Source organism: Cuculus canorus, chromosome 5 (genome assembly GCF_017976375.1).
Source record: "Cuculus canorus isolate bCucCan1 chromosome 5, bCucCan1.pri, whole genome shotgun sequence".
Classification (NCBI taxonomy): Eukaryota; Metazoa; Chordata; class Aves; order Cuculiformes; family Cuculidae; genus Cuculus; species Cuculus canorus.
The window spans coordinates 37273129-37296894 of record NC_071405.1 but is presented as its reverse complement, the minus strand read 5'-3'; the positions used below and the strand labels follow the sequence as shown (position 1 = coordinate 37296894).

Sequence of the window (23766 nt, the reverse complement as noted above, 5' to 3'; positions counted from 1 at the left end):
ACAGAATGTATCTCCCACTTACATGCGTGTGTATAAATTTACCCAGAAATCTTATGCAGATTCTATTACTTTTCAAGCACTAATTTTAACGTTATTATGAAACTTTGCAACAGCCGAAACTCGCTAATTTGGAGCTGGCTACAGCTCTCTGCCTGACCTTGCGTTTGAGACAGGGAAAGGCTGCAAACATAGGTGATTACAGAAGAAGAGAGATCTGTTCAGCACAGATCATACTTCGCACAAGACGTTATCATTGTCAAAGAATGAACAGTGTCTGGAAAAACACCGTTTTAAAGAAAACGTGCTATTAGAGGGACATCCTGTCCACCTTCCAAAGAACGCAATTACTTAGATGAAATTTAACTCTACTTTAGCTTAAATAAAAAATATTCCACTTTTTGTAATAGTAACTATTTCTTGTATCAATACCAGAGGGTGAAGACGGTCTCTGCGTGGCACAAGGGACAATGCATGCATACTCCAGGCAGGCCACAAACAGTATTGTCTGGACCAGATCCCTAGCACACCTGTCCACATGTTCCTGCTGGTTTAAGAGATGAGTAAACCACACAAGAAACTTGATAGAAAAATCATACAAAAGAGGCAGGATACTAGCTCTTAGTAGTATGGCAAAACACAAAGACCACACCTAAATCTTGAAGTAGTACATATTTATAAAACAAGTCATTTCACAATATATTGACCGAATTACAATAGGAACAGAAGAAAAATAAAGAGTGACATGTATATCCTTTAACTGGAATTTGCAAATTCCAGCATTGCACATTTCTTGAACTTCAAGCACACGCTTACTTTCCTTCCATTGACTGAAATGGAACCAAAATGGTGTTCAGCATTACACAAATGCTTATGAGCTTTCCTACGCGAGGATACTTCTCTGAACTCAGAGCCAAGCACTTAGGATAAGCTGTTCTTGGCTTTCACCACCTCATCAACAAAGTAAGATATATTGTCTTGAGATGTTCTGATCTGCCATCCCACACAACAAGAAAATCTGGTGTAAATGTCCAGCATTTCACAAACCTCCATTATATTTCAAAAGAGGGAATGTACAGGAAGTATGGGGAACCCTCATCTGGATTCTGATGTGAATGCGTTTCATAGCAAAAGCTGTTTCAGCTGTCAGCCTTCTTGGGACAGATGTATTTACTCAGCTGCAAAAGGAGTAGTACTGTGTCACCAAACATAAAAAAAATGGTGGGAGTTTAAATTTCAACATACAAAGAATAATTTACCTCCTGAACAACAGCTACTGCTGCAAGTACCTGGCAGGAATAAAAAATGAATACAATTTTCTTTTCCTGTTACAAAAACTATGTAGAAAGGCCTTTTCAAATATATTTCACAAGTGCAGCAACGTAGCAAACCCATCTGCCTCCCTGGGAGACCAGTGATAACAGCGAATGATGCTCAAAGAAAGAATAAACTTCCAATTTAGCAGGAAGCAGTCTATTCTAGTCGCTTCTCCCACACATCAAACATCTCAAGCATGCTAATATTGCTATTATCAAATATTATTTTTCTGCCCCATTTATGTTGTATTCAGTCCCCTAGATCTCAAGCAACTTGACAACTGCCTGAATTTTCCCTTGACTACAGGAGACCCGACCTAAAGTTAAGTTGTATTCGAACACTGAACTGAGGCATTCAATGTGTTTTGAAGAACAAGCAGCCTGTGAAGGGCTTTTTTATTACAGGAACTAGCTGCTGCCTTGATTAAGCAACTGGAAGATAATGAAATGTAAACTAGGAGCAGATTATTTTTATTGCTTGCCAAATAGATTACAGCTACCAAAGCTCCACAAACAAGGACTTGAAAAATCAGGGCCTACTTGTTAACCTTGGCTATACCACACGTAAGGAAAGTTTCTGTGCTTATTTTGTCCTGTCTATTGCCATCTCACTGCAGCTGAGATTGGCAAAGCCACAGAACATCTAATTTTCATGTAGCCACTGTCACTTTCCAAGCCTGTTTGGTAGCTCAGAGCGCGGCTGCAGCCTTGCACACTGTGGAGTTTATGAAGGCCTCGCACAGGCGCTGAGCTCCTGGGCCAGAAGCAGCTTCCAGGGAGTAAATTTGTTTGGTAAACTTTGCTTGCAGCAGGTTAAAGCATTTTGTGCTTTCTTTCCACCAACCACAGCAAAAGGGCTTTCAGGGCTTTCTTTGTGAGAGCAAATGCAATGATAGAGCTTGCAGATGGTCTGACCCACCAGCTCACCTGGGCTCTGCCCTCTTACCGAGACCTGTTTCACTATGGCAACCATCACTATGTACTGTAATCATTATTTTATAGTTCATAAGGTTTTTTTAAAAAGACAAAAAAAAAAAAAAAACCAGGAAATACTGCTTTCATAGAATAATGGAATCATTAAGGTTGAAAAAGACCTAGAAGATCATCCAATCCAACTGTCAGCCAAACACCACCATGCCTACTAAACCATTGCTAGAAGTGCTATGTCTACATGTTTTTTTAAAACCTCCAGAGTAGGAGACTCCATTGCTTCCCTGGGCAGCCTGTTCTAATGCTTCATCACTCTCGTGGTAAAGAATTTTTTTCCAATATCCAATCTAAACCTCCCCTGGCACAAGTCTCGTCCTATCCGTTGTTACTTGGGAGAAGAGACCAGCACCCACCTTGCTACAATCTCCCTTCAAGGGCCTCTAAAGAGCACTATGGTCTCTCTCCTCTCAGCCTCCTTTTCTCCAGACTAAACAACAAACATTTCCCTCTGCTGCTCCTCTTAAGACTTGTGCTCCAGACGGTTCCCCAGCTTCTTTGCCCTTCTCTGGACACGCTCCAGCAGTTCAATGTTCTTCTTGTGTTGAGGGGCCTAAAACTGAACACAGTATTCAAGGAGAAGCCTCACCAGTGCAGAGTACAGGGGCAAAAATCAGTTCCCTAGTCCTGCTGGCCACACCGCTTTCAATACAAGCCAGGATACTGTTCACCTTTTTTTGCCACCTGGGCTGGCTTTGCTCCATGGTCTCCATCATGAAGACTGTGGAGTAAAGCCCCCAGACACACCAGCACCGACCTGCTGGTGCCCTCCAGCTTATCACGGAATCACAGAATGGGTTGGGTTGGAAGGGACCTTAAAAATCATCCAGTTCCAACGTCCCTGCCATGCAGGGACACCTCCACCTCCCACTAGACCAGGCTACTCAAGGCCCCATCCAAACTGGCCTTGAACACTTCCACGGATGGGTATCCACAGCTTCCCTGGGCAGCGCGTTCCAATGCCTTACCACCCTCATCGTGAAGAATTTCTTCCTAGTATCTAGTCTAAATCTCCCCTCTTCCAATCACTCCGTACCCTTGTAAAAAGTCTCTCCCCTGCTTTCTTGTAGCCCCTTCAGGTACTGGAAGGTCGCTATAACGTCTCCCCAAAGCCTTCTCTTGTCCAGACTGAATGACCCCAGCTCTCAGCCTGTTCTCCTAGCAGAGATGCTCCAGCCCCCTGAGCATCTCCGTAGCCCTCCTCTGGACCTGTTCCAACAGCTCCATATCTTTCTTATGTTGGGGATTCCAGAACTGGATACAGTCCTCCAGGCGGTGGTTTGAACACACGGTGCCACAGAGCGGGGATGGCAATGGAGGGGGGAAAGGGGTGTGCGCGCGCGCTCCCTGGCGGCTGCGGCGGCGCAAGGCGGGGGCGGCGGCGCGTGCGCAGCGGGGGCGGTGCCGGGATGGAAGGGGCGCGCGCGGGGCGGACGGCGGGGCTGGCGCGCGCCGTGCTGGAGCGGGCGCGGGGGCGGCGCCCGGCAGCGGCCCCGGTGGGTGCTGGGGGCGGGGAGGGGAGGAGGGGACCCGGTGGGTGCTGGGGGGGGGAGGGGAGGAGGGGACCCCGGTGGGTGCTGAAGGGGGGAGGGGACCCCGGTGGGTGCTGGAGGGGGGAGGGGACTCCGGTGGGTGCTGGAGGGGGGAGGGGAGGAGGAGACCCCGGTGGGTGCTGTGGGGCGTCAGAAACGCGGTAACTAAGAAGCACTGAGGAGCTGCATCCTTAAGTCGTGCCGGGATAGAATAGCCCCAGCTGGAAGGGACCTTACGGATCGCTTAGTATAGCTTAAAGATCATCTAGGATAGCTCGTGTCCTGTTGTTTCTCTCTGTGTGCTTCTGGGACTGAGCCGTGTGCCTGCTTTAGTGGCCTGGAGGCATTTTAACACACACAGAACGGGCTCACACGCAGTTACTTCCCCCTGCGTTTTATCTCATAAAAGGGTCCTTGCAAATAAGTGCCCAGCAATTTGCAGGATTGGCATCCAGTCCAGTGACCGCTCCGTCCAGTGATCCCTTGGTGCAGCAGGTGCCTCCGGGGTGCCCGGTGTTGGAAAGCCGATACCCACGCTGCGTGGGGACGAAGCCCTGCAGAACAGGGGGTTACACGCAGCTGCTTTGCCCCAGAAGCAGCCTCCAGCACGGATGGATTGTCAGGCACTTTCTACCTCTAAGCCACAAGCACCAAATCACGAGTTACATAAAACGTTTTTAATTGCAGGAAGAAGATTCAGAACGTCTCAGTGCAGCCTTTGCCTCCATCGCAAACTTGATGAATCAAGCCACGAGGGAATGCGAGGTGAGCTTTTACCCCTGGACCTGTGTGAAGGGGAATGTTTGTGATGTGCCTGGGAGAGGCCTCTTTGCAGTACTTCTGCTAAAACTGCAAAAATTAGTCTTCCTCTTTGCTCATTGCATGGCAAGAGCTTTGCCGGTGAGCCTGTGATGCAGGCCTAGATTAAAAAATTCAGGGCATTTGTCATCATGTTGTCATTTGTCACATGTTTCCCAGTGTTATCCTGACCTGCAGGTACCGCCTTGGCTGATAAACAGCAATATCAGCGTTTCCCACAGAGAGTAGCAGTAGGCCAGTATAAATTTTAGGAGAGAGTTTCTCCCCTCCTTGGTGGAAAGGCACTATGATCCCATAGACAGGACACCAGGTGACACCACAGGTTACATTGTGTCAGCCACTGTCCCCTTCACTATGTACAAAGTTGTTTCCAGGGCTGGGAGGTACCTCTGCCTTCTGCTGTGGAATGGCTTTGTGATGGATTTAACCCTTTGTTTTCATCATGCTGGTTGGTAGAGTCAGTGTGTGCTGGGTGGCAGAAGTAAGGGAGAGTTTGAATCTTGAGGCGAGAGATTGCTTTTTGCCATTCTTTCACTCTGAGTTCAAATAGTTAACCTCCCCATTTTACATCCATAATGTCTGAATCTCACATGTCTTATATAAAATTTAAACAAACTTGATCTGAGATGTTGCTACTGGATTATGGGTTCAATTCTGCACAGCACTGAGGTATGGTGTACAGATGCACAGCTCCACTGCTGTGTTGGCACACATTCACTGTGAAACTGCAGTGCAACAGCTGTGCTTGTGCCCCGCTGCCAGGTGTCATTACTTTTCTGGGCAGACAGACTAGGGGGCCATCTCTGCCAGCCGGTCCTTGTGAATAAAAGCTCTGCAGCCTGACTGCTACATCCAAGTCTCTGAAAACTCCATCATAATTTACATTGTCTGTGCCCTTCAAAATCTGTTATCATCATGAAACAGGGAGCTCGTTGTCTGCAGAGTTAATAAAAGAGGCTGTCTTCAATTAAATTAGAGAAAACAGTAGTTCAATACATCAGCTGATTAGCTCTTAAGCAACTCCTTTATCATTTCAAAACATTACATACACAGTAAATCCTAAAACAACTGCAGCAGAACAGAGCTTTAGACATCATGAAACAAAAACATGTTGTATAGAGACTCATCCTGTGTCCTGTTAGGAGTCTGTAATAGAGTGGGAACATGCAACAGATGGCTTCCACGTTTATGCATCAGCCAAGACAGTACTGCTGCAGGCATCTTCAGTAGAGAAGAGGAGTCATAATAGGTGCGGGGAGGAATTCTCAGACCCACGAGTTCATTGATAAAGTTTACAAAGCATAAATAAAAATCTACAGCTGAACACAACCATTTAGGCACTTGAATGCCAGTGAGTGCAAATGATTAAAACCATGTGTTTAGAATTATTTAGAGACCAAAGTCTACCCACTTAACAAAACTTTGATTTTATTTCCTTGCTCTGTGATACCATGTAAAAGACTCTGGCTCACCTCCTGTGATACAGAAATATTCTGTGAAGCATTATGCAATAGGTCAGAGGATTTGATGTATATTGGGATGTAGCCCCACAGTTAAATGCAATACAAGCAAACCAAACCTGTTAACGTGTGCATGACCTTAAGGAATAAAAGACAGCAATAGATTTAGAAATAAGTATTGCTGTCAGCCTTATTTTTTTCTGTGTTAAGTCTTGACAGTCAAGCATAACAAAAATATAAGTGAAATAAAATAGCTACTTTGGAACTTTTTGGTCCAAGTGATCAAAAAAGGGTAACTCTGGGAGGAGTTCTGTGGTGACAGCAGATGGCAGCAGAGCTGTACTCAAATATTTAATTTTCAGTGGGGAAGATTCAAGTACCTTTATTGTGGAGCCAGAAAAGGGCTGCTGTGGACTTGAATACAGTTATCAGAACTGCTACACTACTGTTACCAGCCTTGAAGTCAATTTAGCATCTTAATTTTTCAGCACTGCTTCTCCGTGTGCCCTGCAGAACCAGTCTTCACTGGCTAGGTAGCAAGGCACCTAGCTTGCATTACATCCTATTAAGGACACATAAACTATGCCTACTTCCACCAGAGCTTTTCTTGAAGTGCTAGATCAGGTCGATATGGTAGATGTTCCCAGTGCTTTCCTTCTTATACTTTCATGAATTCGGTTCTGAGGCATCAGAGAGTCCCCATGTATGGGACACAGGCATCTAAAATCAGGGCTGACAGTCTTGTACCAGAGAAGAGATGTCCTGTGGACATCCAGGCATTGTTTTCATCCTCACGTGACAACAAATCAGCCAATTAATACAGGTCAGTAGCTGTGCAGTTCTACTTTTAATTGTAAATCTGCAATAGTTGTGAGCATGGCTTTGATGATTCTCTGCAAAATAGTCTCTCTTTCTCTTGTCCAGAAGTACTATAGCTTTGTGGCAGCCTGTAGATGCAAAGAGCATGAAGTCAAACACATCTGCAGATATCATGGCAGGCAAGCATGGGACAGAGAGACAGAGTTCTCAAAAGAAGAAGTAAGTAGGTGGTTTTGGGTTTGATTGAAGGTTATTCCTTCCCTTGCTGTGGGACAACTGTTATCCATCTAGTGTCTGTAACACTTGTTTACACTAAATGTATGTGTGTGGTTTGACATCATGGCTATATGAACACGTGGGCTGATGTGAGCCTTCTCTTGGGGGAGGAGGCAGAATAACTTCTGATGGCACCAGTGGGTGTTATGTCAGTCCTTTTGTGGAGAGGAAGATTTCATGGACAGAGAGCATCCCCCATCTCAGGGACTGAATTGGCCTTTCGTGTTGTATCATTAGAAAACGGTTCTGGTTTGTTTTTGTTTTTTTTTCCCAGAGGACTGAAGCCTCTGTAGTGCCCAGACGAGCTCGGACTTGTCAGCAACATGTAAGTTTATAGAATACTTAGTTTTTAAATTGAGGTGTAGAATTTCTTTATCATTTTGCTGGTTCAAATTTGTGATCAGGTGTGGAGACTTTCTGATTGAACAGATGATTTACCAGTGGTGCATTCATAACCCTAATGTATGTATAGGTGGGCAGTAGAATAGATGTACAGAGACTTGCACAATGAATTACAAACCTGATTGTGGCATTCTGGCACGTAACCAGTTAAGAGTCTACTTGATATTTTGGCTGGTACAGAATGTCAAACACTGTGATTAATCTTTAGGCTCTTGTGATTTGCTTCAGCAACAATAACCCAGCAGTTCTCCAGTCTCACCTCGTTTGTGTTCCTGACACATTCCATGTGCTGAGGAAAGGCATGCAGTAAGGCACGCAGCAGTTGCATAGCCAGTTATGCTTGGCCCTCATACAATCTTTGTGAAGACTCTTGTTCCTCATGGAGATAAGAACTTTATTTATTTTTAAAAGACTAACACCTTACTGAATCAATTTTGGGAACTCCTAAGCCACAAAAGTTGAGAAACATGGAATCCGTATCACAGTACAAATTAGTGGGAGCACCCATCTTGTATGGATGTTCTCCAGATTTATGTTCAAAACTGCTTAGGTTGGCAACTTTCAGTTTTGTGGCAGAGATTACATCATGTTGATAATTTCCATTGACTGAAACATTAGATTAAATATTTTGAGTGTGGTGTTTGCTACTTTTTGTATTAACAGAAACATTTTAGTTTTATACTATATTTTGAAATGCTGCCTATATTTTGAAAAATGTTAGTATGTTTATATAGCAGCTGAAATGTAATTTTTTTTACCTAAATTCAAAATATTTATTTTTGTGGGAAGTCGAAGATGATGAAACAATAATGAAACTTTTCCCCCAAAGACCAGAAAAGCTTCCAAAGACATCTACATTGAAGTTTCTCCTGGCACCTATTCTGTCACAGCAACCTCAGAGGACATGGTACAACAAACCCACGTGGTGGATGTCATAGCAGGACAAAGCGTTGATTTAACTTTTGTTCTGTGATGTCTGTCGTTCCTTGGCAATCACAGGAATAAATATGAGACTGTCCTAATGCATGTAATGAATAGTGTATGTAATTTTCTTATTAGCACTTTAATAGTATCCTCTTCCTTGAGACTCCATTTTTTATGGCCTGTATATTTGTTTTCAACTTAATGCAATTATCTGCAGCCCACTTTGTACATTGATTTTATAAATATTTGTACATTGTGTGCCTTAAATCCAATTATGTGATCGTGTAATTCCAGGCTTTTATACTTGAAACAATTAAAGATACAATCAATGGAATAAAATACATAATTTAGTCTTTGTGGTGACAGCTTCTTTTGTATTATCCTCAGACAGAACACCCACGTCACATTCTTGACCACAGAGAGCATGATCTACATGGTATGAATATGGATGTACAGTAGCTTCTGTGGGCTGGCATTGATTTTAAAGCAGCTGGCTTGCAGTGCATCTCTCCTATCTGTACTTTTATTATTTTGACAAAAATAAAATGCAAATGACATTCACTTTGAATGTGCGTCAGATGTTCACTATAGGCACATAAACTATCAACACTTCAAGTCCTGTCTCTTTGCAGGCTCTTACCTAGGCTAAACATCAGTAAGCTGCGTTTTTCATTAGATTCATGAATTGTCTCCTGTTTCCTGCAGGGGAAAAGTACTGCTGAGCAACTGCATGCTGCAGCTTTTGGCCAAGTTAATATGTTTTAAACATGAGCTGACTCCCTGGATGCTTAACCCTCCTGCAGGATCAAATTCCACAATTAGCATTAGTGACATGATCTCTCTGTCTCTCTCTGGATATATATATGGTTTTGTGCGTGTGTGATTTGGGTTTTGTAGCTCATGGTATGAAGGTTTAAGTTAATTCTCATGGGAATATAAAATTCAGTGGCTTGAATGCTGGATCTCTGAGCATTTTGTTGTATCCACAGTAGCATTTCCTTTACCCTCTGGCTATTTCCTCTTCTACTTTAATCCTGAAAAAGATATTTTCAGCTGTCAGCTTGTATTGTTTCTCCATTCTTTCTGGCTTTCTACAAAAAGAAATTGCTATGCTGAATTCCTCTGGCTGACTCCAGAGAACTGTAGACATATTGGAGGTTTATTAGACCCTTGCTCTGCATCTGTTCAGGCTTTTAGTGCTCATGCTAGTTTACCTGATCTCTCCAGAATTGTAAAGTCAAGTCCAAAAATTAGGAATTTAATATAACACCCTGGAGTAAAGAATGAGGATGCTGAAAATCCATGTGGGTGGAAATAGAGTTTCTTAGTTATTAAAATAATAGTTATCCATAAAGATATTCTACAGAGACAGTACCTAAGTAAGAGACAGTACCTTGATTTGCCTTATATGTAACATTGATAAAGAATAAGCAGTTTACCTAAATTTCAGCTCCTGAACTTCACTACCTGTATTGTTTATTGAATTTGGGTTGATCATGTGTCTCTCTGCTTTGTTGCAAGTAAGCTCTTTGCTGATTGTTTTTTCTCTCTGTCCTCTATTGATACGGTCTGTATTGTCAAGTTGGTCATCTCCTATGCAAGTTGCTTTGCATTTATCATTTGATTCTGTTTTCTTTCTTGCTCTTTTATACCTTTATTTTCCTGATGCTGTAAAACCTTCTTCCTGAGGGTCCCAAAACTAATCTCTTGGAAGGCTAGTTGAAAAATGCATCAGTGTCTTTGTAACTACTGCTTTCCTGGTGGTAAGACAGGTACCTCTGCCCCATATAACTTTAATAACGGCATTATTTTTACGCTAGTACAAACTTTACTACTGAAACACAGAAGTGTACACTAAGACTGCAGGATTTTCAGAAGCCTTTAGGCTTTGACCAAACATTTCTCCTTTGGAAGTAAGGAGTATTTTTGGCAACTGCAGTGGGAGGACTTTAGGCCAACAGAGAACGCTTCTGGGAAGCCTGCTCTCTAGCTTGACTTGTTCCTTGCGAGTCACTTCTGATCCAGTCTGTATTATACGATGAGACAGCTGTAGCAGTTTTAAGGAATAGCAATATATCTTCTGGGTTTCAACATAACTTTACAAAACACCAAGGGCTATTTTGTTACAGGAATAAAACTGTCATCATATTCTGTTACCACATTGCACCCGCTATTGTAATTCATGCTACAAGTCTGGGGCTAGAATGAAGCCACTCTAGTTTATTTTTAGTTTTACCAAAAGGCAAAGCATGTCACTTCCATGAACAAATGTGATGCTAACATAGAGCATGTTTGCCTGGAGCTCCATGCTGGCCTAAAACTTCCAGGTTCCTAGGAAATCAATTGCAAAGGTGTATAATGTGTATAATTACAATTATTTAGATAATAAAATAAGAACCATACAGTTAATAAGTTGGTAGGCATCTGCTTAAATTTAATGCATGTATCTTGTATGCTCACAGTTATATTCTAGTATATTCTCTGTTTACCAAGATGTGTCATTAACAGATTCATCTTCTAAAGAAAATCATGCAAGTTTAGCGTTGTCAAAGTTTTATTCTGCAGTCAGCTCACAGTTGCAAGACCGTGGAGGTACAGAGGAGCTAATATTTAATCTGGTATATCATGTATTAATTGTACCCCTGGTGGTTTTGTGCAGAGCAGTGTTTCTGTTCATCCTGCCATTCTCTTTCATCATCTCCTTCCTGCAAGCTTTTCTTTTCCTCTTTTATGTGCCTGCTTTTTTTGGCATTCATGTCCTGATTTTTTCTGAAGCAGGAGGGTACCACGGCTGACAGAAACCAGGCCTAAAAATCAGGTTGTTGTCCTCCTTCCTTGCTGTGACACAGTTTGTTTACTCTATCCTCTAGCTTCAGGATAGGGGTCTGCTGCTTAAACTGCTTGCTTCTTGTGAGGGAGTAAGAGAAGATACTCGGTAAAGACAGTTCACTAAAAATATGTGCTTTTATCTTTCAGAGACAGAGATCGTGACTATCAGTTTGACTAGCAGAACCCAGCAGAACTGATTTTTTTCTAAATTGAATCTATTCTTATGTTTTATTGCTTCTGACAGTCACAGCTGTCTGTTTTCTACTACTCACATAGGTCCCTACTTCCACAGAACTTCACTGAATTGATGTCACTAGGCATTTGGCAGGTTTCTGAATTGAAACCTGCATTGTTGAAAGCTTACATAGTTACTGGCATAATCTTCTTCATTTTTACCAAGTAGCGTCTCCCTGTCATTAGGATTTTGTGGTTTAGTTTTGTTTTAATTAGCGAAGAAGTTCCCTCCCTATCACAAAACTGGTGGGTGGCTTTAGTAGGCAGTTAGGTTAGGAACAATGTATTTTTCTAGCCAACCGCCAAAACATTAACAAGACTATTTCTTCAAATAAACTGTGTGCTTCAGTAAATACAGTATTAATACAGATTACCTTATTCCTGGTGATGGCTTACAATCTTGGTCTCTTGGGATACCTTTCATTGTGAGTTGCCCTCTGGGAGACTGCTCAATGGTTTTAAACACTGCACATCGATTAGTCAGGGCAGCACTGGACCTGTCCACAATGGAGATGGCTTTGGATTTCTGCTTGCCCTCTGTCCGTGTGCTGCTAGGATTACTCAGTCCTGGGAGGGAGTAAAATTGTATCTAAGAGTGAAGCCAGAACTGAAATGGAGAAACATTCATTTCAGAAGAGAGGTAAGTGCACTTTGAACCTGAAAAGAATTCTTTGAGGCAATTTATTCTGCATGGATTAGCTATGGAAGTTAATGAAGACATTAGTATCATAAAAAGCATTGGGAAATGACAGGTAGTATTCCTGTGGGATAAGCTGCAAAAAGAAGAGGTAGCATGCAAGATGAGGCAGCAGAAATGGTGGGGAGGGAGAAGTATTGTATCAGAGGCTGCTGTGGAAATTTATATATTTATACCAATTAACTACAAGTGGAGTGACTGCCCAGATGAAGGGGGCACAGAACACACTTGGTTATTTCCTCTTGGCTGCTTGTTCCCTGTGAGGGTCATTAAAAGGTACCTGAATTACTGGGATGGAACTTGTGGTGTCTTCTTTTCCAGTATTTCCCCTCTGGTCTTACAGAATCCTTTAGCCTGGGCTTCTCAAGACAGCTTGAGTCTGTGTTTACAGCACTGTCCACCACAGTACTCTTAGTGGAGAATGGCTCCGGGTCCCACTCTGAATCAGAAGAGGGAGAAGATGCTGCCACAGCTGCTGTTTCTTCTTGGTTTGGGCCTTCTGGTTCTAGAAGGTGTGGAGAGGGCTCACTGATAGACTCTGCCTCTTCAATATCTCTCTGAAAGACCAGAGACCTGGATGGGAGAGGCCACCAGGCATCAACACGGGGATGGCAGCAGCAGATGCACCTTACATATGCTGACAAACAGAATATACCATCACAGTGATAGTGGAAATGGGGCCAGCAAGGTGAGCAGAGCAGGCAGTGCTTGGCAAGGCTAGGTATAGCACAAAGACGAATTGGGGCTGGTTTAGGATTGCAGGAAAAAATACAAGAGTTAGTGTCGGGACTTTCTCTGGGCTTCACCCTGCTGGTGAAGGGCATGTGGATCATCTCTACAATCCTCTCCCATAGGCCAGGAGGGATCCACAGAGCCACATCACATGGAAGTTTCACTTTCTTGTCATTCCAGAACTGGACTACAATTTCTTCATTTTCTGAGGCTGTTGAGAGAAAAGGTAAGCAGCCATAAGCAGCTGGCCTCCCTGGGCAGTGCACATACACAGATGAGCCTTTGCAGCCTTATGCATCTTCTACTCCTGTCAAATGGTAGGATCTCTTCTGTCTGTAACACTTCACCATAATGTCATAGAGGGTGGAGTGGGCAGCTAGGGTGTGACAACAGGCCTGGCAGCATCTTTCTTCCCAATTTGTCATTGGGTGAACAAGAAAATGTTTTCTGAGTATCTTTTGTTGTTACTTCCAAAGTTAGCGGTAATGGTCTGAGAACAGTATTTTGATACGTTAGTGGAGCTTGGCTGTCAAACATTGGAAAAATGAATGAGCTGTTGAAATCTCCTACATTGGGGTGGTAAAATCACCCCCAGATGTACCATTTGGTACAGATGTAGGCATTCAAGCATGGATGGGTGCTTCCCAAGAGCTGCCTCACTTGTTTCCCTCATGAAAAGGATATCATCACAGAAGATGAGATTTTTATGGGTCACAACTTCCTTAGGATCAGACTGGTGAGGTTACATGCAGATATCTAACAGCAAGTTCCATCACCTCCTGCAAGCTGTAAGTAACACTAAACTGTAGTCTTTGCACTGGTGTTTCTCTGGTTATAGCACCATGACAAGAGTTTGTCCTGACAGTCTCATTCATGTTCCAGAGTAAGGTGTGGACAAAGAAGGAATCATCTTTCTTACCTCGTAAGGGGTCCCTCGTCTCAATGCCCATGAGGACGGTTCCTGGGCCATACCTGGCCATTTCTGGCTCCCAGGGTGCCAGTACTTTGTCTCCAGGGAGTAAGGAGTGCTTCATCCCATTCATATATTCCAGGATGTCATCCTTTGCTGTTTTCTGCTCACACTCTGGATGCCTTCCACGTGACGCAAGTGGTTTGGCAAACTCTACCAGGAACATGCCTCTTTCACCCTGTACCAGGAACAAAATTATAGTTCCTCTGACAGTCTGTAAAAGTGTCAGGTCATGTAACCTTCACCAGGAGGCCGTTCTGTGGCTATGTGGCTAGGCCAAAACACCAAGCAAGCCTGAACAGTAACTTAGTAGTGTGCAGTGTTCTGCATTGAGAAAGCCATAAAAACCTCCATGAGGCTCACCAGAAAGCAGGCTGAGTGAAGCATATGTACTGATTCACTGCCACTAGGGTCTGTATTTTCTTACCCAAGAGAAAAAGCTATGGAAACAGTGCCACTGGGTTTCACAAACCATACCATGTGCACCAGATAACAAGGGACATTGAAAGCTTTCAGACTTGTTCAGTCATGCCCAACTCCTTGCTCACTGCATACACCACTAACTCCGCATCTTGCGGGGCTTGTTGGGAATTTTTATTTTCTTTTAAATTAGGGCCTGTCAAGAAGCTTTCTATCAACAATGAAATGAGTACTTCCGTGTTCTTGAGAAAGAATAGGCGCTTTTTTCTGTTAAGTTTGAAGTGCTAACAAAGTCATGAATTAAAGCTTTCACTAACATTTCTGAAAAGACACTCAGCCATTGGTCTGTAGCCAGCTCAAGCTGGAAATGTGTACATAAAACACTAATGCTTTTCCTGTGCTATTGATGGTTAAGTGTCTACACACAACAGTAGCTGGTACACTGCTCACACCACCGCTCACGCTGTCCAAACCTGGCTCAATGCCCAGCGCCAGCAGAAGCAGAGGGCCTGCTCTAGCAAGGTGCACAACAACACTGCTCGCCCCGGGAAGTTTGGAGGGTACCCATCTTCTGCACAAGATGAGGATCCCTGAAACATGCCTGCTTGCTCCTGGACATGGACTCAAGAAATGGAGGCAGAGCAGAGCAAGGATCTGCTCATTTCTAGTTTATCGGTACATGAGGCTGTTCTGCATGCAGAAGGCTCTCCGCAGGTGCCAGGCTGCATGAGGTGAGGACATCCTAGAATCAGGTATGTCTGGAGCTTTGTGAATTGACATAACCACGAGCATTAGCTGTCCTGGTGATCTGTTCTCTAATTCACACATCAGCTGAAATCAAAACTGCTACACTAGACTCAGCTGGTACCTGAGGACTGCTAATGGACTGGACACCCTATTACACACACCCATGACTACCACACAGCAACCATCACTCACCTCTATCTCCTGTTTTACTGTACCCTGGTAATAAAATCCATCTTGTTCTCCTCTCACCAGCACAGGGACATTGCTGTCTAAGTGCACTGATCTCCCCGATGTGCTTTGCCTCTTCCATGCAGGGCCAGGAGAGGGGAGGCAGTGGCTAATCCACTGGCACCTTGAAGAAAAGAAAATGGGTTAGGACTGGGAGAAACAGCTTCCATAGGACATGAAAAAAAAAAAAAATCTTGTAAGATTTAAGAACTGGATCGCTCTATCTCATTTTGTGGCACTCCCACAGGCCAAAGCATGTAGGAAGCAACAGAAAAACATGCTTGTATGAGGACAATGCCTTGCTCCTGGGGAAAAAAGCCATCATTGGGTTTGAATCTAAAAGAAGCAAACCTGGAGTATGCTGGGATTCTGGGCCAGCATTACCTGCACCAGCCCCTTTGTTGTTTACATAGCAAGCAAATGCAATCCTTAAGATCAGGAGAAAGGATCTATCTCCAGCACGGAGCATAGCGTAGATGTGCTCCAGAGTGCAGTAGCTGATGGTTTGCACTGAGACATGCAGGGAAAAACAGACAAGTGAACAACAAAGCTTCTGGTTCAAAACAGCCAAAATAATCCCTTGTCACAAAGCATTAGAAACATTTCACAGAAGACAGCTGCTAATGCAAGACACTTATTTATCCAAATAATATGAAAGGACTGTTTCTCTGATAGGAGGTTTACTCATTTTGCTTTTCATACTCTCCAGGGTAGCAAATCACTTTAGTTAATACCATCTGAAAAACTGCCAGTGCAGGGGAAGGGAAAGCTCAAATGACGTTCAAGCAGCTGATTTACTAATCTGACACACCAGCTTGTTTTATCCTTTCAGATATCATGAAAAAGAACAAATCAGACTCAAACAAGAACTTGATTTTACCTCTGAGGGGTGAGGTGCTCAGCAATCCAGGCAGGATGCACTACAAAAGGGCTCCTGCAGCAGGAGTTAACAGTAGGTATGACACTGGAGCACGAGAACTTGTCCAGAGCTGGCATTGCGCTGCAATACCTGTGACCTGTAGGCAGGAATCCTTCCGAACAAGCCATTCTTGCAAAAGAGGCTACCTGCAGGACTCAGTTATGATCTGTAGGTAGAAAAGAGAAATGTACTTGTGTTTTCCAACACAAGCAATCACTTTCCTGTGTGCCTCAAGAACTCAGTAGATTTTATTGTTTATTTAAAAAGAATGAATTCAAAATACCCAGACTGGCGTTTGGTCAGATGAACCTGTATCAGCAACCTCAGTGATGTTCAGTCACCCAAATCCAGACATGGCAGAGGGACAGAAACACCCAAGGAAACCAGAAATGCTGTAAAACAAGCAATAGCCTTCCCTTTAAGTTTCGTTTCCCTCTGTAACATTCAGCTCTCTTTTCATATGCCTGCACTCTCCTTTAAAGCTTTCTTGTACACAGCTCCAGCCAAACCTTCCCTATTTTACAAGCCAAGATAGAAGTTGACAAGCTGAGTAAACGTGAGTTTTTTGAACGTGATGTTAGATTACAGTTGCCTGATACCTGTTTTTTTTTATAGTGATGTATTAAGAGGAAATATTTTGATACTTCACCTGTCCTGTCATGTTTTAGAGCAGAAGGATTATGACTTGCCATGAGAAAGAATGAGATGCTCAGATCTGACAAGTGATAACCATTTAGAGGCTGTCACAGCAACATTGATGATGTGATGCTATTTGTGGTGGTGTGACAAGATTTAGTAGGCAAGACTGTATTCCTTTTGATTATTTTCTTTTTCAATATAGCTTAGAGATTTTTACCATGCTTAGAGCAAAATTTGCATGGAAATTCAACATATAAATTTTAAGTGCCTAATTTACTTTACAAAATATAGTTAAAGTGCACACATTAGGTTTAAAATCATATCAAATAAGAGATGTGATACAGATACACAATTTCAAAAACCTAGCACACCAAACCCAGCGAGAACAGATTTATCTGCTGCAAAATGTGTCTTTAAGTCAAATCAACACAATATATTCACTTGTTTCACAACTGCACAAACTCCTCTCGTATAAACTAACAATGGAATCAGTAACACTTAGTGAAGAGATGCAATTGTCAACTCTACATTAAAGCACATTTTAAACCCATTCTGTGCTGTTACCACTGAGAGCCGGGTCTCCTATTTCTGTATAAAACAGGGTACTGACAAGGCAGTTGCACAACACTGAAGTATTTTTTTCTCTAGATAACTGCAAGTACTTCGACTCACACTGTTTCAAACTTACCAGCTATTGATAACACTACATTTGGTCAATTTGGATTTAGTCCTGATGCAGAAATCTTGCCCTTTTGCCTGTTTGACGCAGGAAGCCATTTGCTGCCAGTGTTTCCTAGTTGCTATGGAGGTTGTCAGTCATTACTGCCAGCATTGGACATCCCGACCTCACCAGTTAAAAAAACAGTGGAACACAACTACAGAGAGTCGTTGCCACACATCTGCTAAATTTTCCGCTCCCCATTGACCTAGATATTGCACTGAAAGACTGCAGGGACAGAGAAGGGATTATAAGAAGGTGCAGTGTCCTCTAGGTTTTCTGCTAACTATTGCAGGGCAAAAAAATAGCATCATACAAAGCTGTGGTTCAGATTCAGGAAAAAAAAGCCCACCACCAGAGGGTGTGATAAATAAATTGGTTTGAAATGCAGACAGAAAGGTTGAAGCTGAGACAAACTGACGTCAAACTGCTTTACAAACTTTCCTTTTTCACAATAAATGGGAGGGATTAATAAATTATACACTTTTTCTGCAAAGGGCACGTCAAAAATACCAGAATAGAATAACAGAAGGGATGATCGCAATTAAGGACAAGGATACAGCACTTGGGAGTCTGCACACACAGATTACCTGCTCTCTGCTTCTGAGAGGCAGAATTGTTGTTTTGTATCAATAACACAATTCCCTTACATACAGCAAATGTTAATGCCACTTATGACCCAAACTCTCTTCACCATCTTTACATAAATCTATGCTATATCACTAAGCTGAAACCATCACTGGTACAGAGGAACAGGCTGGGAGGTTCAGAAAGACCACCTCAGACCTCAACCATTACCACCAAAAATCTTGGAACATTTCTGTTGCAGGATATTCCCGCCTCCAGCACCCAAGGCCAAGACCTTGTCAATCCTCCTTATACTGTGTATGTCTGAACAGTCCTGGTAATTTTTAAGGGCACTGACAGCTGAAGAAGAATCCAATTTTCACTAGAAATTAAGCTAACTCAATAGTTTTTAATGGGATTAAAATATTCATTAATAAGAAAACAGATAGAACAGCACTGCAAGATGTTACGCTCTTCTTATGCTCAGTAACCATAGAAAGCTGCCACCCTCCTTTTATTTTCCCCCTTTTAAACCAAGTTATCCTACCTGTTGGCACCTAACAACATTCTTGGGAAACTTTAAAAAGGCTTTTTAAGAGAAACACTGGCAATTAGGCCAATAATCTTTTAAAAGCGAGCATGTAAACCAGTAACATAACAGAAAATGAGAGGAATCTCAGTCCCATCACTGGAAAGACTTTATTTTAAAGCATGCAGATTGTGATGATACATAGTTACTGCAAATGTATAGGTATTACATTTTAGTTTGGTGACAATTTTTTAAATCTTTTCCGATTTCTGTGAATTAACTTACACGCTTCTGTGAGGTTTCCCCAGTTGTCTTTTTCGTATCTAAATGTAGTTACTATCTGTAAAACTAGAGCTCTTTTCTGCAGGCTAATACCAAAATATGCTATGATCTGCTCCTAAGATATGGTAGGAACGTGCACACATTAATAATACAGTGGCTACTGGGTTCCCAGACAGGACACCTTTTGATTCGTTGGAGCAGTTTAGATCGTCTTCAAGAACTGGCTTTGTTTGTTAATTGCTTTAGGTGCTTGGCTTGGCTCCATGACATTTTTTTCTGTCACCACAGAATCACTGTGCAGAACAGATTGGAGGTAGCTAATGTATTTTATTGCAGCACGGAGTGTCTCTACTTTGCTGAGCCGTTTCTCCAAGTATTCCTTAGGTAGGTGATGCCTCAGTTTAGCATAGCCTTCATTGACACATTTAACCCTCTGTCTTTCCCTCTCATTCCTCTTTCTGATGAAAGCCGGCCCATAGGAGTACTCACTTCTGCGATAACTGGAATCGGGCACTTGGTAGGGAAAGGTGCAGGGTTCACTGTAGAAGTTTTCTGTGAAGAGATGCTCAGACATGAAAGGAAGAAATGACAAATCTTCAGAGCAAGTGATCTGCTTTGGTGTTTCTGGGTACACATGAAACGCAACCACTGGGTCGGCACAGAAAGGCCTAGCCAGCTGTATGCGCTGAGTCTCAGTACAGATGGACAACTTGTCCATGAGGTTAGAGTAGCTTTTGCCATCCATCAGGTTCTGCATTTAACCTGGAAATGCATAATTAAATAATAGTTTGAACAACTCTTTCTGAAGAGTAAAAAACTCACCCGGACTTACCAACACTTGGCTTTACTGGCATTTTCCAGGAAAGACTGAAGACATTTCTGACATTTCAGAACTGCATTGTAAGATCATTACACAGAGCAGACAATGTCTCATTCAAAAATAAGAGAAAGTGCAAGTCAGCAACACTGATTAAAATAATTCACAACCGATTTTAAGAAAATAAAGCCACTAAAGCTTCCTAAGGAAACAGCAAACAGTCCTTTCACCTCAGCCTTAGAAACGAAGAAAATCTAACTTTGTGCACTCCACATAGGTCTAGCTTTCTCCAAATCCAGAAGAACTTACATCTCTACAGACAATAAACAAATCAGGTCAACATTTGAGACATTCTCTCCACACCTCCCGCTCCTCCTCCCTGAAAAAAAATTAAATATACAATTCCAGTAACAGACTCCCTATCCACACCAAAAAGCCTCCAAGACTAATTATCTTTTCTCTCTATTCATTTGATGTCACATTCACTATACTATCTTAATTAGATGGAAAACTTGTGCAGGGAATGGATCTCAATTTTATGTCTGTCAGGTATTACATCCATTCTACATAAATAGTTTTACAAAAGGTTTAAAGGATGAATCTCTGCTCAACCGAACAACTCTGGGCCCTCTGCTCCTTCTGCACTCACCTGCAGATTAAACACATATGAAATACACAGAGGATTAGGAAATAATCAGTTATAAAAGGAAAAAATGCATGTCTGATTAATATCGTTCCAATTATGAATTATTTTACTAAGAAGGGGCTGCACACAGTCATCAGGGCACTGCTAGAAACCTATAACTCAAACAGTGGGAAGAGACAACTCTCCACAGGGAGCCATTACAGTTAGGGTTAGGCTTATGGTTAGGCTTATAGTCAGGGTCAGAGTTGTCCCTACACCAAGCTGTCCCTGTGCAGTTGTGCTCGACCCTTCAGACTGGCTTACTAAAACCACATATCCTCTCTTCAGGGCAGCATTACAGCAGCCATAACTACTCACATCATCCTCATACATTTATTAGAATGATAATCTTGGGGTGTTTCATAGGAAGCCACATTACAGTGCCTTCCCAATATCAGTATTCAAACACTTAAATATCAGCATAACTGTACTGATTGTTACCTAATAGCTAGTTAAAAATAAATTTTAAATAACTAGTCAATTTCTGAAGAATTACTGTGATCCATGCTTACAAATTGCAAGCAATACTTGCCTACACATAATCTATCAAAAAAAAATGCTCTTAATTCACCATCCCCTTCCACATCTATACATTGCTGTCTGTAACACTTTGGTTATATTACACTCTCTACAGTGGAAAACACACTGGAAAATTAAACTAGCTTACTAGAAACACCTAGATCACATGCTTAAAAACACCTCACAAAGCTTCAAATGTTCTGATCACAGTTCCATAACATAAATGGGATTCCCTTAATCCTTCACAAGGATATGAAGATATTTTAATGTTTTCTAATGACTTCATACCTGCTACATTTAATACAGAGAGATTTTCTTACTCAGCATGGATATATCCTCACAATATATTCTATCAAAGCCTCTGTATTCAGTGTTGTCTCTCTAATGCACACAGATCTCAGCAGAAATCCTATGAGTTAAGAATTCATTCCTAGCATGCTGTTAGACAAGAGTCACATGCATCTTAAATAGGTGCTTCCATAGACAGGCTGAAAGCATGAACACACATCCATTTTACATGCAGAAAATCCGAGGTGATAATACACACTCATTACAAAAGGGAAATAGTAGTCATCTTTCCCTTTTCTATTTACATAAGTTGTTATAGTCTAAAAAAACTTTCTACTGCTAACGACAATATTGTCTGAGGGAACAATTCTGTAATACAGCAGAAAAAATCTTTAGAGCAAAACATCACAACAGAGCAAGAAACTAAAATCAACTCAACCCCTCAAGAAAAGATACTTGCAATACTTGTACCTAGTCCTAACACTTCTGCCGCATAACAGCATTACAAAAAAAGTTATCTGCTGCCTCACTACCTGCACAAAGTGCAAAATGCAAGTGTGACAATCATTCTCCTTTTAGACTAGAGACTCACCAATCTTCAGACGAAAGCAAAATCCAAGGAAACAAGACGTGCTATTTTAAGACTGATGAATAATACCTGGAAATATCTGAATGACATTAAAAAAATAAGTTAATGTTCATTTTTCCTTATACCTTATTTAATAGGAGATCATATTAAACAGGATTCATTAAAAATCTACGGAAGCACTGTTACTGAATACCTGCTAGAAGTGATTTACAAAAACATTGCTTATCATTCAGTGAAGATCTGTTGCTAGATACAGCAACACACATGTCTCTTACCTGAATTATGTAGTTTGTTCCGCTGAGTCAATGAGTGCTACAATTTATAGTCAATTGACAGCATGCAAAGTAGCCTACAGTTAGATCTGCTCATTTCTGGTTTGGCTTTTCCACCCACACCACAGCTATAATGGCAACAAAACTTGGCATTACGGGCTAGAAATTTTAAAACTCTATTGAAAACAACCAACTCACCTGAAAAAGTACTTTGTTTACTTCCTGCATGTATTCTGTTACAGTTTACCAGAGCAGTATTTTCATTTATTGGCATTTTGTACTTTAATGTCTAAATATAACAATCGACTAGAGTTCAGTTAAATGTGTACCATCGAGACATAAGCAAACTAATTTTCATAGCTTCATTTTAAACACAGAAAGATCAGCATTTATTTAGAAGATACTTGTGACAGAACTGTCTCCAGATTAGAGATGAGGATACTAATATCCTTAAATTTAATCTTCATTATATCTGCAATTTTGGGAAATTCTCAGAGTGTTAAGTAGTGCAACACTATATAACAGGTATTTATGGAGGTAGAAATGACAAGATTTGATATCAGTGAGGAATCAGTAACAAGACAAACATTTTAAAGTCTTGCTTAAACTTAGAAATACAGTATAGAGCAATCTGTAATCAGTCTGTATAATCATATGTATATCAGTACAGATGCCACACATATCAGGATACAGCTGTCCAGTCGTACAGGTGCAAGGAAATAGGACATATAACTTCAAAACTCCCACATTTTACAGGATTACCGTGATACTTTAGACCATCTCACTATTTGGCCCTTGCATTGACCGAAGTAAAACCACACAAAAAATCCAAACCCAAATCAGTTCAGCTAAAAATTTTCAGAATACACTGTAAGATTACAAACACTTGATCTACTACCAAGATAGCTACACACACCCGGTCTTGTCTTCCTGGAACAGTCAGCCATCAAAAAAAGCTTTCCGCTTCTGCTGTCCATGTGTGGGGCCACAACAATGCTGTATTCTGCACCCTCCTTCCCAGGCCAGCTTCAGGCCTTAGAAAGGCAGCCAAAAGGTAGAACATCTGCTAGAACGGGTAAACAGGCATGTATTGAACAATCAAGTTACATTATTTTTCTTCAGGGGACCTTAGACACATCATTGTCATAACCAGTTATTGATGCATCGAAGTGGGATGTTGAACACAGTAACTGAATCAAAGTCTGGATTTTTTTTTTTTTGTCCTGTCAATACACTTTGTGCCTTTTTTTCTTTTAAAAAGAAATAACACTCTGCCTTCACCAATAACACACCCATTATAATTCCAGATTAAGTCAGTTTTTGGAAGAGTACAGGATTGACAAGAGAACGAAGCTCTGCATCTGTGAAAGAGCTGCAGTCAGTGCAAAGGCTGTTACGGGGCAACTGTGTTACCACCTCTGTTGCAGCAGGTGTGCTGGTACTGGTTATTTCCCATGCTACTTTGTCTCCCAGGCTGTGAACTAAGCAAGCCAAAACTGCACCTGGCAACATGTAGTACCCTCCATTTAGCACTTCTATCCACTTAGGAACTG

At 41.9% G+C, this 23766-nt stretch overlaps 3 protein-coding genes across 4 annotated transcripts; 1 reads left to right on the top strand and 2 right to left on the bottom strand.

Annotated features, from left to right (window-relative positions):
* The first annotated feature begins 3688 nt into the window (after window positions 1-3688).
* On the top strand, window positions 3689-8884 carry AKIP1 (A-kinase interacting protein 1). 2 transcript variants are annotated; one of them, XM_054068971.1, is made up of 5 exons: window positions 3689-3796; window positions 4520-4597; window positions 7036-7149; window positions 7481-7531; window positions 8438-8884. In XM_054068971.1, the coding sequence occupies exons 1-5, from the start codon at window positions 3710-3712 to the stop codon at window positions 8579-8581; spliced, it is 474 nt and encodes a 157-aa protein (XP_053924946.1). In that variant the 5' UTR covers window positions 3689-3709; the 3' UTR covers window positions 8582-8884. The 2 variants fall into 2 exon arrangements, with proteins under 2 accessions (XP_053924946.1, XP_053924947.1); XM_054068972.1 differs by lacking the exons at window positions 3689-3796; window positions 4520-4597 and adding an exon at window positions 4610-6934 and having other exon boundaries at window positions 7016-7149.
* A 2107-nt stretch (window positions 8885-10991) lies between these two features.
* Window positions 10992-16442, bottom strand: C5H11orf16 (chromosome 5 C11orf16 homolog). Its single transcript, XM_054068970.1, has 5 exons — window positions 16270-16442; window positions 15354-15513; window positions 13944-14172; window positions 12573-13235; window positions 10992-12162 (listed from the first exon to the last, which is right to left on the bottom strand). Exons 1-5 carry the CDS (start codon window positions 16434-16436, stop codon window positions 11966-11968), a joined length of 1416 nt encoding a protein of 471 aa, XP_053924945.1. The 5' UTR covers window positions 16437-16442; the 3' UTR covers window positions 10992-11965.
* A 2486-nt stretch (window positions 16443-18928) lies between these two features.
* ASCL3 (achaete-scute family bHLH transcription factor 3) lies at window positions 18929-22782 on the bottom strand. Its single transcript, XM_009571801.2, has 2 exons — window positions 21945-22782; window positions 18929-19805 (listed from the first exon to the last, which is right to left on the bottom strand). The coding sequence occupies exon 2, from the start codon at window positions 19798-19800 to the stop codon at window positions 19246-19248; it is 555 nt and encodes a 184-aa protein (XP_009570096.2). The 5' UTR covers window positions 19801-19805; window positions 21945-22782; the 3' UTR covers window positions 18929-19245.
* Between the last annotated feature and the right edge of the window lie 984 nt (window positions 22783-23766).

What these genes read in the sequence shown, in the direction of transcription:
- AKIP1 (XM_054068971.1), top strand. Translation starts at nt 3,710, where the DNA reads ATGGAAGGGGCGCGCGCGGGGCGGACGGCGGGGCTGGCGCGCGCCGTG. An exon ending in GGCGCCCGGCAGCGGCCCCG is followed by an intron (nt 3,797 to 4,519) that starts GTGGGTGCTGGG and finishes TTTTAATTGCAG; the next exon opens with GAAGAAGATTCAGAACGTCT. An exon ending in CTCGGACTTGTCAGCAACAT is followed by an intron (nt 7,532 to 8,437) that starts GTAAGTTTATAG and finishes TTTCCCCCAAAG; the next exon opens with ACCAGAAAAGCTTCCAAAGA.
- C5H11orf16 (XM_054068970.1), bottom strand. Translation starts at nt 16,436, where the DNA reads ATGGCTTGTTCGGAAGGATTCCTGCCTACAGGTCACAGGTATTGCAGC. An exon ending in GACGAGGGACCCCTTACGAG is followed by an intron (nt 13,236 to 13,943) that starts GTAAGAAAGATG and finishes TTCTCTCAACAG; the next exon opens with CCTCAGAAAATGAAGAAATT. An exon ending in GTTCCATCCCAGTAATTCAG is followed by an intron (nt 12,163 to 12,572) that starts GTACCTTTTAAT and finishes ACTCCCTCCCAG; the next exon opens with GACTGAGTAATCCTAGCAGC.
- ASCL3 (XM_009571801.2), bottom strand. Translation starts at nt 19,800, where the DNA reads ATGCAGAACCTGATGGATGGCAAAAGCTACTCTAACCTCATGGACAAG.